Source organism: Neocloeon triangulifer, unplaced genomic scaffold, assembly GCF_031216515.1.
Source record: "Neocloeon triangulifer isolate White Clay Creek 2 clone unplaced genomic scaffold, ASM3121651v1 ptg000015l, whole genome shotgun sequence".
NCBI classification, from domain to species: domain Eukaryota; kingdom Metazoa; phylum Arthropoda; class Insecta; order Ephemeroptera; family Baetidae; genus Neocloeon; species Neocloeon triangulifer.
The window spans coordinates 6915016-6927738 of NW_026775557.1; the positions used below are offsets into that span (position 1 = coordinate 6915016).

At 41.4% G+C, this 12723-nt stretch overlaps 2 protein-coding genes across 8 annotated transcripts; one reads left to right on the forward strand and one right to left on the reverse strand.

The window, feature by feature from the left end:
• On the forward strand, positions 1 to 1095 carry LOC132202245 (uncharacterized). The gene is made up of 2 exons (XM_059629041.1): positions 1 to 109; positions 294 to 1095. Exons 1-2 carry the CDS (start codon positions 105 to 107, stop codon positions 937 to 939), a joined length of 651 nt encoding a protein of 216 aa, XP_059485024.1. The 5' UTR covers positions 1 to 104; the 3' UTR covers positions 940 to 1095.
• Positions 1083 to 12613, reverse strand: LOC132202244 (protein hu-li tai shao). Of its 7 annotated transcripts, none has more exons than XM_059629033.1 (15): positions 12459 to 12613; positions 6850 to 6978; positions 6036 to 6489; positions 5596 to 5951; positions 5362 to 5544; positions 5172 to 5308; positions 5001 to 5115; positions 4665 to 4688; positions 4205 to 4318; positions 3388 to 3679; positions 3213 to 3332; positions 2992 to 3063; positions 2825 to 2929; positions 2613 to 2662; positions 1083 to 2554 (listed from the first exon to the last, which is right to left on the reverse strand). In XM_059629033.1, the coding sequence occupies exons 2-15, from the start codon at positions 6961 to 6963 to the stop codon at positions 2429 to 2431; spliced, it is 2262 nt and encodes a 753-aa protein (XP_059485016.1). In that variant the 5' UTR covers positions 6964 to 6978; positions 12459 to 12613; the 3' UTR covers positions 1083 to 2428. The 7 variants fall into 7 exon arrangements, with proteins under 7 accessions (XP_059485016.1, XP_059485017.1, XP_059485018.1 ...); XM_059629034.1 differs by having other exon boundaries at positions 6850 to 6975; positions 12459 to 12594; XM_059629035.1 differs by lacking the exon at positions 12459 to 12613 and adding an exon at positions 10361 to 10377.
• Positions 12614 to 12723: the final 110 nt, after the last annotated feature.

Consider the following 12723-nt stretch of genomic DNA (forward strand, 5'->3'; position numbering starts at 1 on the left):
CTCCTCTGGTTCCTCTTATGTCCCCAAGTGTCACCGTAGCTGATATACCACTTGATATCTAGCGCCGTAGTCGGCAGAACGTCTCCGTGTCTCCTCAACTACCAATGGTGTAAGTTTTTTGTATTGCAATTTAAATTTTTTAAATTTAATTAAATTTACTACAACAAAAAACTATTGAAATCTTATTCAAGATTTACATCTAAATTTTTTATCCTAATTTTTCTTTAGTATTTAAAAAAAATTTAAAAGATTATTTTGAAAATCACGTAAATTAATTTTTTAATATGTTGCAGAACTTGGCGAGCAATTTTCTTGCTGGCTGCTCTGGCTGCGGCCGCCGCCGCAGAACAAGAGCCAGCGCAGCACAGAGATTCCCGAGACTCGTATCTCGACGCTTACCAACACGTTCATCATGCGGGGACGCAGCAAAGTCCACAGAAGCAACAGCAGGAGCCCAGTTACCCTGTGTACAGCGCCCCTGCGCCGATCTACGGACCCTCTAAAGAGGAGAAAAAGGAGCCTTCGATGTACTACGGAGTGCCTCACTTTCATCACCACTACACCATGTCCGAACCTCCTCCGCCAGCAGAGCTTTCCGAGCCGGACAAAGGCCACGGCGGTTTCGAGCTGAGCACCGTGCTCAAATTCCTGGCCAAACTTTTCGTGCTGAAACTGCTGGTGAAGAAGATCTACTTGATGATGACACTTTTGTGGCTGCCGAAAGTCAAATTGCTCGAGTGGCTTTGGAACAAGAAGAAGGACAAGGTGAAACCGAGCAAACCTACGAAACCGACCGAAGTGTCCAGCGAGGAGAACAACGACGTGCTGGAAGACGACGACGATGACGAATTGAGTTTCTTCAGGAGCTCCAGATCGCTCGGCGAATTGGCGGAATGGGTGAACAGGGCAATCGAGAGGCAAGAGGAGAAGATGGAATAAATTTCGCAGAGGTCGGGACGAACTGTTGGAAAAGTGCCATTGCCTCACAAGATTGGAGCCTTATTCTTAATTTATTTTACTTGCATAGGTTATAATAATTTATTGATCTGGATAATTTTTGTCAAAATAAAACAAGAAAAGCGTTTGCTTGGATAATTTTATAATCTCCTTACTACAATTTTACAGCTGATTCACAAGCACTTAGACAATAAAAGTTAATCATTTATGTAATAACTGTGTGTTCTAGGATAAAAAACTTAAAAATTCTACATACGCTGAGAGCTTTCAAAAAAATATTTGAAGAGAAAGCTACAGTCTAGTATTTTTTTTAAAATCATGGTTCATGGTGCAGCAGCATAATTCTTTCATTTTTTTTTCATATATATTTCCTACAAGCTATTATGTGTGTAATTAATTATTCATTGATTCATAGTTCTTAAAAATACACGATGACCTCCACAAAAAAATCATCACATTCCAAATTACATTTGAGTGCTACCACAAGCAGACCATGATAGGCACACAAGAGGGGCTCTTACACAATAACTTAATAATCAAAAAAACAAGCGATAGAATAAAAAAAAAGTAATGGTGCTTTTTTCCCTTAATCGTTCATATCTGCATTCCAATTTATTACACGAACAGTATGTAAAAAATCTCTGGACACCGTGGTGTAAAAATATTTAGTAATCAATAAGCACGGTCAAGATGAGGGACCAAAGGTAAAACACTAGAAATGCAGCGGCATCCATGAGACGGGCCCTCAGATTAATATCACTTCGTCAAATAATATTGTTAAAAGCCATCAATCAGGCCAAACGAGGGCCATTCCTAGCAACAGGGTGGTGAGCTTACAAGCCACAAAAAGTGGTCAGCCATGCACCGTTCAATTTTGCAACATTTTGCAGCAGCACACCAGCAGCACCAGGTCAATGAATTTGTTCCACAGTGGCCTCGTACAGGAGAATTCAATTGTGCAGGCAGGGCCATTTAAGAGAAATGCACATGGTGCTGAACATAGAGCGAATTGCGGCGATCGGTGTAGTGCACCCCCGTGACACATAGCTGTGCATTGCATGTCATTGGTTGGTTGGTCGGACACAAGCAGCGGGACCATTTTGGCCCCCGCCCAACCAACTAGTTGCCCACAAATTTAATTCTTTTTGAGTTTCCGTCAATTTCATTGGGTAGTTGTAGCATATCATCTCCTTTTTAGGATAAATAATATTAAGTTTTGTAAATTTAAAATGACTGGACCGATCATAAATTTAAATTGTCAAAAATATACGCGTAACAAGTTAATTGTCAACTTTTGTTTTTTTTCCTCGGGGTAAACTATGAAAACTTCACACACACAATATGATTCAATAAATAATTTAGCGACCACAACAAGAATTTTGTCTGTTGATGAAAGGAAAGAGAATGTTCATGCACAGTGATGCTGACTGACGATGGTCAGAAACCAAATGCTGAATTTGAAATTGTATATTTACTCAGCCGACTTCTCGGCCTTCTTTTTCTGCTTCTTTTTGAGGAAGGATGGGGTGCGCAGGCCCTTCTTCTTCTTCTTGTCCTTCTTGGGCGATTCCTCTGACATGTCCTTGGTAGGAGAGCCCTGGGGAAAAAAAGCAAGTCAAAACCGTCGCCCCGAAAGCAAAAGTTGGAAAAAGCACCTCTGAGAATGTGGACTGGTTGGCGTCATCTCCGTTAACCGTGTTCTCTCCTAAAATATAAAATGATTCGATCAGTTTTTGCCCAAAATCGGTATCACCAAACACCAAAAGACGTGCAACATATAGTGCCAAACACAACCAAGACAAAAGCTGTGAGTGGGGACGACTGACATGGGTTAATCGATCATGCTGTGGGGCAGTGCGTGCTGTACCTTGAAGGGAAAATCGTGCAGACAAGGTTCTAGTAACACTTCTCATAGTCATGACGGGCATCGTCTGCCTCTTAGTGAGCACCAGGACGGCGCCAGCTGTGTCTCCTATGACACACATATACACACATGCAAAAATAGGGCATGCACTACCTAAGCCGGGTACTAACCATCACTCAACACCACCTCCGCCTTAGAAGCTCGCGGCACCTGCTTTGTCTCAATCCTCAGCACCTGGTGGCCTGTGTGTTGCCCAGAAAAAGGTTTAAAAATCGTGTTCCCAAAACCACGTGAGAGTAAATATATAATTTATATTGCAACGCTTGGAAACTCTTCAAACCCCTTCTCTCTTCAGTTAAACCAGAAAGAGAAAACATTGGCCAAAACTTACCGTCACGACTCTCTTCCTCTGTCTCCGAAGCAGGAGACAAAGGTGACGTTGGTGAACGGAATCGGCGGCCCTTTGAGTCCAGTGCAGACAAAGGCTCACTTTCGGAGGCATCCTCATCACCTGGACAATTGAAAGATAATTTTTTTCTTGAAGCTTGCCATTTTTGTGATCTTACAAGACTCTCCCCTCTGTTTCCTCTCCACGTCCTTCTTGTACTTCTCGATTTCCGCATCCGAAATCTGATCGAATGGATTCTTGGCGTATGGCGTTTTGTACACCATGGCATTGTGCTGGAAGCCTCGCTGAATGATGCCCTTGGAGGCTGCTCCCACGAGAATAACCTGGTCATTGGTCTGGGCGGCGGCATTGGCTTCCTGTAGCTTCTTAGCCTCTTCCCACGAGACACCCTCTAATATGTGCGATTGAGGTCCAGCGGAGATTTTGTCGGCTCTCCTGTTGTCTTTGATCTACAGAAATCAACACGATTTGTCATAAAACGGATATTCAGGTATTTTATTTACAAAAAAAAAAAAATTATTTGATTTTCATTGCAAAAGAATTCCGCATATTTTTAGCTTCCTTGTTTGGCTCATAACTTTACTAGGTCAAGACACGCTAAAAATATTGGCTGCATATTTGTCATAGCGTCACGTTTTTTTTAAACCGAGCTTGCCATACTGATAACCCACTCAGATGTTGAATGTAATTAGCATTCAAATAAAGTCGCTGGCACCATGCCAGTGGTAGACAGCCATATTATGCGTGACGTCACGCTCACTTATACATTGATTCTACTATCTCAATTAAGGCCACTCATTGCAAGTTTAGAATCAAGAGCTTTGGAAACGATAAATAAATTTTGACTTTTACTCAACCACTTGAAGATTAAAGATTGCAAACACTTTTCCAAACCAAAGTCGTTAAAAATTTTTAATTTGTATCAATTCTTTAATAATTAGACAAAAAAAACCTCCACCCATGTCAATTCTCACCTGTTGTTGAAGTTTCTTGAATTCCTTGGGATTAGTGTTCTTCGGCACGAATTGAAGTGCACCTTCGATTCTCACGGGCGTACTCGAGTGAGTCGGTGAGTTTTCAGCAACCCACTAGAATGACAAAACCAGCATTAGGTGAAGTTAGACCTTCGGGTAAACATAAATTTTCTGTGGCCGAGGAACACGCCTGTTGAGAAAAGTTTCGAAACGCGAAGGTCGGACAACACTTAACGCATAGGTTTTGTCTTAAACATTTATCAAACAGGCAGTGCTTTTCAGCTACAAAAAAGAATGGAAATAGAACACAGAAGATTTGAGCAAGAGGAGACATTTTAGTTAAAACAACAGAAAAGGTTGCCAAAAGAAGACACGCAAACAAATTTCCCGCCATTCCGAAGAGTTATTATATAAAAATTGTAAAAATGTCACGGTTTAATATTTAGGTCGCCAGGTTTACCTCATCATTGCTCACATCCACCCACTAAAAACAAAAAAGAAAACCAAATGTAAAACACGACACAAAACAAAAAGTAACACAAAATTAAAGGAAAAATTTAAATATTCAGGGCTAATGATACCAGGCAGCTGGGTTATGAAAAATCCAAAAATGTTCGGTATCGCTCAAATGCGTGGGTATGTCTTTTTATTATTTATTTTAATATAGTTGCAAGGAAAGGCAAAAAAGGTCCATCTAGCTCAATCATGGAGTGAAATAAATGCATCTTGTTAAATATGCTTCCTAAGCCCAGTATCTGACGGGCAGCTACTTCTGCTCAAACTTGATGACCTCTACCTTGGTGATTTTCTTGGGGTCAGGTGTGCCCGTCTCCAGAATTTCCACCTTTTGATACACGTTGGGCGAGTTCAGCCATCTCGTGCGGTCTGTGCCTTTGCCGGACCGGCGGTAGCTGATTTTGACAAATTTTCAATAAAAAATATTAAATAATCCAAAATATTTGCTCACCCTTGGCGATAGAGCTCTTCCTCCTCGAGTAGGAATCCAAGAGAGGATACTGCTGGTGGGACTTCAATGTCATTTCTAGGTCTGGGCGGCTCATTCTTAATCAGAGGTTGGCGGTACAGGTAGCCAGTTCGGAAGCCCTTTAAAAACAACAAATTAGTGGTCCAAATTGCGACTGTCAATATTATCTTACGGAATTATCAAGCATCCTCATTAGAGCCTCAAATTCAACATCGCCGACCTTCATTCGCCTCTCCTTCCTTCCAGCACCATCTTGTTGCTTGACATCAGCACCATGAGCAGCATCGTAGAGTTGTTTGCGAGTTTCCTCGCTCAAAATAGCCAAGTTTTCAATGCCGGCAGGCATTAGTTTCAGCTGAGAGGAAAATTAGCAAACATTGTTAACAGAAATAAAAAAATTTAGTACCTGGGTTTCACAAGCCAGCACCGTGTTGTAGACGTTGTAAAAGGCCTCCTCGATGGACTCGCCGCAGCAGACTGCACCGTGATTGGTCAGGAACATAACTTTGTTAATGGGGCCCAAGTTTCTGGCGATTTTGTCACGCTCCTCGGCTTCAAGAGAGCCTCCAGTGTATGGGTGTTGGCTGACCTCACCAATGACCACCGACTCCTGGCAGAGAGGCAACAGGCCGCACTTTAGGCACGAGACGGCCAGCACAGCAGGAGTGTGGACATGGACGACGCATTTTAGGTCGGGGCGAGCTGCATGAATAGCTGAGTGGAGCATGAAGCTGGACACATTCACGCCAAAATTTGTGGTTCCTGAAATTACAAAAATTTAATATTTAATATACAAGATTTTATTTCGTCTGAATTACGATTTACAAAATTGTACACTTTTCTCACCTGCCTCGATGATGACGCCTTGCATGTCAACCTTAACAAGGCTCGAAGCAGTGACTTCATGGAAAAGCAGACCGTGAGCGTTCACTAGGAAAAGCTCCTGGTCCTGGTTGAGTCTGGCCGTGATGTGTCCACTGATGCCCTGCGTCCAGCCGTACAGGTCGAGCAACCGGTAAATAGCAGCCACCTTGCAGCGGAGCAGTTTTTCGCCCTTGGCGTAGGCCATGCTCTCAACGCCGCGGATGTCATTGATGGGCAGCACGCAGTGGCGCGGCCCTGCGCCCATGCCCCTGGAACTGGAGGCACCGATGATGTCCGAGATCTGTTGCATGAGGCCGCCGGTGCCGCCTCCGCCGTCGCGCATCTGCACCTCGATGATGCGCTCCAGCTCTTCGCGGAACAGCCGCGAGTTCATGATCGCCTCCACGCGTTTGCGACGCTCCATTTCTTTCACGTCCTAAACAAAACCAAAATAATGACACACATTTAATCATAAGAATTGGAATTAATTGGCTAGAAATTTATGTTAAATAATGATTTAATAATACTTATACTTTGAAACTTAAAGAATAAATTTTAATTCCTAAACATTTTCTTTCTTTAAATTTATTTTTGATGGAGCAAAATTCTTTAGATTGAGAAAGGATTGTTTTATTAAGCCCTTCACCTACTTGCGACGACGCGCATGTCATCGCTTTGAATTTTCAATGCGTCAACAAAATTCTTTAAACGCTAGCATTGGAAACTATTAAGACTTCCTCAATAGCATCAATAGCGTCAAGACTTTTGCAAATTTTGCAAAGCGAAAACGACTTACAGCGTCAATGTCTGCTGGCCTCATCTTGGCCTTGTCCTCTTCTTCTTCGATGCCATTGGTGTGCTCCGTGACCACGGTGGTGGTGACCAATTCGGACTGGCTTGTGTCCGCCATCTCTCAGCTTGACTGCTGAAATCACAAAACGAAGCGACTTGAAACGGAGAAGACGGATTATTGATTAATTGGTGGCGGCCGAGTGACCGACCGGAGCAGCGACACTTCGCTTGCATCACGATAAATTGGCAGGCCGGCGCTCACTTCCGATTTGCTGCTATCGAGCCCTGACAATATATTTAATAGAAATAATCATGCATATTATTTATGTCTCGCTTTCTAGGCTTTCTTCAAGGGTTTCAGTTCATACCCCAAGTTCAACTGAAATCAGATTCGAAGCGAATTCAGATTCGCAAGGGCAGTCCAATAAAATGTTCCTTGCTTTACAAAGTTAATTTTACTTGGGTACCAAGATAAATAAAATAAATAATTAAATCACATTGAAAATAACACATGAAAATAATAATAAAAAATGAGTGAAGATGGAAGTGTTTCCTAATCTTTAGTTTCAAAAAGCCAAATATTTTCTATTATAATATTTGTTACTTTTTTTTCAATTTTATTGACATTAAATAACACAATTTATTTTCAATGAAAGGTCTAAGAAAAGAATTAACAGATTAATTAATATTTTAAGCTTCTGCAAGCGTGATAAAATAATATGTCATAATTATTTGAAATCGTGCAGATTGACTTCATTTAGGCCGGTCATTTACATGTCTGCAGCCTGTAACCAACGGTTTTTTCCTTGATGAATATAAATAAGCTAAAATCAACACGCAGGATCTCTGTGAAAATGATCTGCGGAGACCGCAAAGTTTTCCTCAATAAAAGTGGCGATTGAATATAAGTCGGGAGTTCATTCACGGACGCGAACTCAAATTACGTTTATGACAAGTCGGAGCGATACTAGGTAGGTCGGCGCTGCGCCGGTGAGGAGCAACTTGAGCAACCTGCCCTGCCGGAGCCGGAGGTGGCTACAATATAATTGTGGTGCAACGGAAAGAGAAACGGTTCGCCTTTAGGGACACTGACGCTTTTTTTTCTCACTTCGTCTCGCCCGTGCGCCTTGGCAATGGGACAAAAATAGGCCCAGGAATGAGAAAAATGCTGACCCCTGATGGGTGAATTGAAAATGAAAGCTTCAAAGTTCTTGGCCCCGGTTTTACTTTTGCTCCACCGCGACCGAATCAAAGAAAGAACTTTCGCTTCTTCTGAGTTTTCTTCCTGCCCAATTGATCCGAGTTATTATATTCTTGCTTGTATAATGGAGAGGAGCGAATTTATCGTCACAAGCCACTCGGCGAGTTTCATTTCATTCAACCCATGGCTATAAATAATCTGCGGTGCACTCAAGCGCTAAAGCAAATTTGGCACCAATAACTATGGAAAAACCCTCTACGCTTTCTTTGTTTATCAATTTGGGCGGGTGTTTCGATTTTTGTCTGTAAATATTGGATTCCTATATGTAAGATCATGTTTTCTAAAAATCTTAAAGTTATAGCCTATATTTGGCCCATTTTGTGGAACTAAAATGGGTTGTAAAGTATGATATAATAAAAATTTACTACTGAAGTTTGATAAAACTCAAATTACTAATATTTAAACAAGCCTTAAATTTTATAAAGCATCATAAAATAGAGGAGCATTATTGATAAAGGTCTGATAAAAATTTAAAAATTCATTCGAAATCATTTCGACCAAAGTATCATGAAAAATAATTTTGTCATCGAATTGATTTTAGATTTAAAATGAAATTCATCTCCAGAGAGAAAAGCTCCCTGTGTGCCAAGATGAATCCTCCAAAGTCCCGCAAGTAAATAAAAGCCATATTTATTTTCGACTTATTATTGTTATCACTCGGGGTTGGTATCAAAGAGCGGAATGATTCATGTTTTATGGCTATAAGCGTATCGGCATTTCGTTTGCTGATAGGACTAATATTTGTCTAGGACTGTGAGCGAGTACAAGCGCGAGGCGTTGGCCAATCACGTTTTATCTCAGCAGCCAGGCAGAAACAGAAACCGCACAAGTTAATTGCCTGCTGCGGCGGCCAACTAACGAAGATCATTGTTTTTATGTGCGTTTGCACTCAAAGCAGGCTCGAGGCCGCCACGACCAAATCGTCAGTTGGGAAGAATAAAAAAAATCTGTCCAAACAGAGAGGAAATTTGGGAGTGCCTCGCGTAAACGTTTTGAAACTGACCGAGGTGCATTATGCCGGCAGCTTTTAAAAAAGGCAAGATGGATATGTTCACCATCTTGTATGTACTAATGTGGCGAAAACACGTTTCAAGATGCTCATTTGCTATTCATCGTCAGAGAAGCAACCTTCGGTTCTCGACCCTGCTGCTCACTTAACCATTATTTTGAAATTCGATGCACCTTTGTAAGCAAAATAACAGAGGAATATATAACTTTGTTTCAAAGCGAATGTAAATTATCCACGAGCGTCAGAATTGGTTACGTGGAATGCAATAAAATAGAACGGCGAGTCCGACATTGAAAGTCATTATTACGGGAACAGTTCTTGATATCATGAGCAATCAATTATAAACTAGGAAATTATTACTGCACCCAGAGTTTGATACGCCAAGGGCGACAATTAAAGATTTGTAAGGAAGTGAAACGAAATAGATGATATAAAATTTACCAATGAACTGATCATTGGTTTAATTGTACGTTAATTATTACTCTAATTATGTGAAAAATATTCCAAAATAGTGAAAAATTGCTTTTGAATTTAAAAAAAAAAAACATCCCTTCAGCAAAAAGGGCCAGCCTTTTTAAAAAAAATTTTGAAATTGAATTGGTAGTATTTAAATTTAACACGATTTAATTTCGAATAAGATAGATTATCAGGACCAAGAAAAATTAAAATAAGTTTGAAAACTCAACTGATTTCATACCATATTTAAGTATAAACACTTCTTTAGATGGAAATGAGGAGATCGGGCATTTGCCTCGTTCCAGAAATTGTTTTTTATTCAAAAACAAATGGCTTTATACCAGTTTCGGTCACGGTCCGCGACCCTATTTCATGTGCAAGATAAATAAAAAAAATCAGCCAAATTGAAAACACAAAAAACACCACATTTTATCATAAAAATTAAAATCTTTAAATGGCAAATCAATTTAATTCTTACGTTAAAATGTGTTTTTTCTTTCAATTTTGCTACTTTTTTTTATATATCTTGCTCATGAAATAGGGTTGGAGACCGTGACCGAAACTGGTAGAGCCATTTGTTTTTTAGTAAAAAACAATTTTTGCAACGAGGAAACAGCCTGATCTCTTCATTTCCATGATCATCTCCCCGAGTGTATAACAATTTCTTCGGTTATTTAAAATCTTTGCAAAAATCCCTTTTTTTTTAGAAAATCTGTTCATATTATAATATTAATTAAAAATTTACTTAAATCATGATTAAATATCATTCAACATTAAAGTAATAATTACATTTTCCAAGAAATTCGATTCGTTACCGACACTTATTTCGTTTTTCGGGTCAAATATGACATTTCCCTCATCGACAAGCAATAATTCCGTCAATTGCAAAAAAAGGTGGGATCCGCGTTCGCCGGCGCGGTCATGTTGTCGGGTCACGCTGGCGCCTGGCCTACTTTTCCGGCAAATATCTGTTGATTTTCCAGCCTGTGCAGCCTCCCGCCCGCACCGGCTGCGTCACTATTGATTATTCGCGAGCCAGACGGACCGAGGAGGAAAAGGAAGGCTGGTTCGAGGGCCCCCCTCGCCCGCCCGCTGGCTCACCTCGCTCGCTGCACTCACTTTGCGTGGCAACCGCATCGATCAGCGGCAGTTGCGCACTCCGTGAGACACAAAAACCAACCAACCCTTGCTCGCGTGTACTCTATTTTCCTGCCTGCACCTAGACTTCTAATTCCGTCCGCCTCGTGCCGTAGACCATTGAATCATGCACGCCGATTCTCAGAAGGAAAGAAAGTTTTTCAATCGGTGCGACAAGTTGCCGAGTGACCTTTTCCTCTGAAATCCAAAGAAAATGCTTAGGTGCTTTTTTTATTCATAAAAAAAAGATCGATGCGGGCGTGACTAAAACCTTCTTTTTTTTGCTCATCACGGAACGCACAATGAGACCACTCAAACGGCTAAGTTGCCTCCTTCCAGACTCAAAAGAAGCTTCTTCTTTTTTCGCAATTTCAACCGAACCGGGATTTTCAAGTTTTTAATTAATCGTTTTGCTCCTTGGCCGCGCGAAGCACAACAACGGCCGCATTGAGTCGGACGAAATGGAGCGAGACTTGAGAAATTTATAGACACTTTTTGATTTGAAATGTAAATGCTTCTTCTTCTCACACGAGTGACGTCATGTCCGAAAATAAATATATTAATAACTGCAGACCGAGTGACTCCGCGCTCTCTCTCCAGCGGAGGAATTCGCGTAATAACAATTTTTTTTATCTCTTTATACCTGTGCCAATATTTAAACAGATTTTATCAGGAGAATTATTATTTGTTTTCTTGCTGATCCAATTAGTGTGTACTAAAGCGTGGCTCGCAGTTTAAGAGGCAAGAAATGAGAGTGAAAGCTCGGAATCTTTTGTGCAGCTCGCTTCGTATTCCCGTCCGGCGCTTTGTTCTGTCACGCCAGTTGAGCCTCAATCTCAATTTGATCATTCATCTGAATTACAACGGCCACTGATATCATCTACGAACTACAAACGCAAGCTACAGAGGCGTCATCAGAGCCTGAATAGAATTATTTCCCAGGCTTCCGACAAATTTAAAATAATTTTAATCTTTCAAATACGTAAACTTTTATCAAATTTAAAATCAAAAGGATTCCTTCAGGATTATCATTTAATTGAAATATAACAAGTGTCTTGAACTAAATTTTTTTTTCAAGGCGTTGTTAACATTTTTTAACAGGACAAAGTTCAATCCACCCCCACGACAACCTGCTGAGTTGTCAGTGAACATAAATATATTCTAAGATTTACTGACTGACCACACGATTGTGTTTGGCTTCTCTGTTTGCCCGAAATAATCCGCGATAATGACATCCAAATCGTGCTTCTTGCCGAGCACCCGACGTGACCGTTCACCACGCCCAGTTTGAAAATTCGGACGCTCGCCTTGTGCGTTACTGACCAGTTTCGGTCCCTCGGTGCCGATTTTTCAAAATTTATATCAAAATCGTTTTAATTCAACAACAGCACGATAGGCTATTAAATTTATTTTGAGTGATGAGTCACTTTGGAGGGCACTTAAGGGCCTTCAAGCAGGCCCCGCCCCGACTGCAAAGTGGGCCGCGAACGGCCCCTTTCAAAGATCGGACACTCGCCGGACAGGGCTTAGGGCGTTTCCCCAGCTTGAACTCTGACCTTTCGGCCGCAGCCGCGACCCAAAGCTGCTGAAATGATGTTGGGATGCGACAGACACACCCCTTTTAAATGCCGGGACTGTCAAGAGACTTTTGCTCGGCCCACGGAGAAACGCGGGCCGACGAGCGTCCTCAGATCGTTCGCGATGCGTGCCCGGAAAATTCGCGCGGCCTGCGGTGGGCGAATCTACTCACCAGTGTGAAAAATGCGAACAAAACTCCTTCCGAAAGTTACATCAACTGTCAATGCTAATAGCACACACACGCTAGGAGACTCTGCACTAATGGCGGCAGCCGATCGCATAGACCACCTCCCCTCCCTTGACGGAAGTTGAGAGTCGAAGGTGTCGATTTTGAAATTGATCGGAGTCGATTTTGGAAACTGAGAAAAAATCTTTTGTGATTTTTAAGCACTTTATTGCGTAGTTTTTTTGCGAATTAATGGCCAGAGCTGGAAATT

Excerpts from the sequence above, each read along its gene's own strand:
- LOC132202244 (XM_059629033.1), bottom strand. The coding sequence starts at position 6,963 with ATGGCGGACACAAGCCAGTCCGAATTGGTCACCACCACCGTGGTCACG. Across the intron at positions 4,319-4,664 it reads TGGATGTGAGCAATGATGAG|TGGGTTGCTGAAAACTCACC; the intron begins GTAAACCTGGCG and ends TTGTCATTCTAG. Across the intron at positions 2,930-2,991 it reads GGAGGTGGTGTTGAGTGATG|GAGACACAGCTGGCGCCGTC; the intron begins GTTAGTACCCGG and ends TGTGTGTCATAG.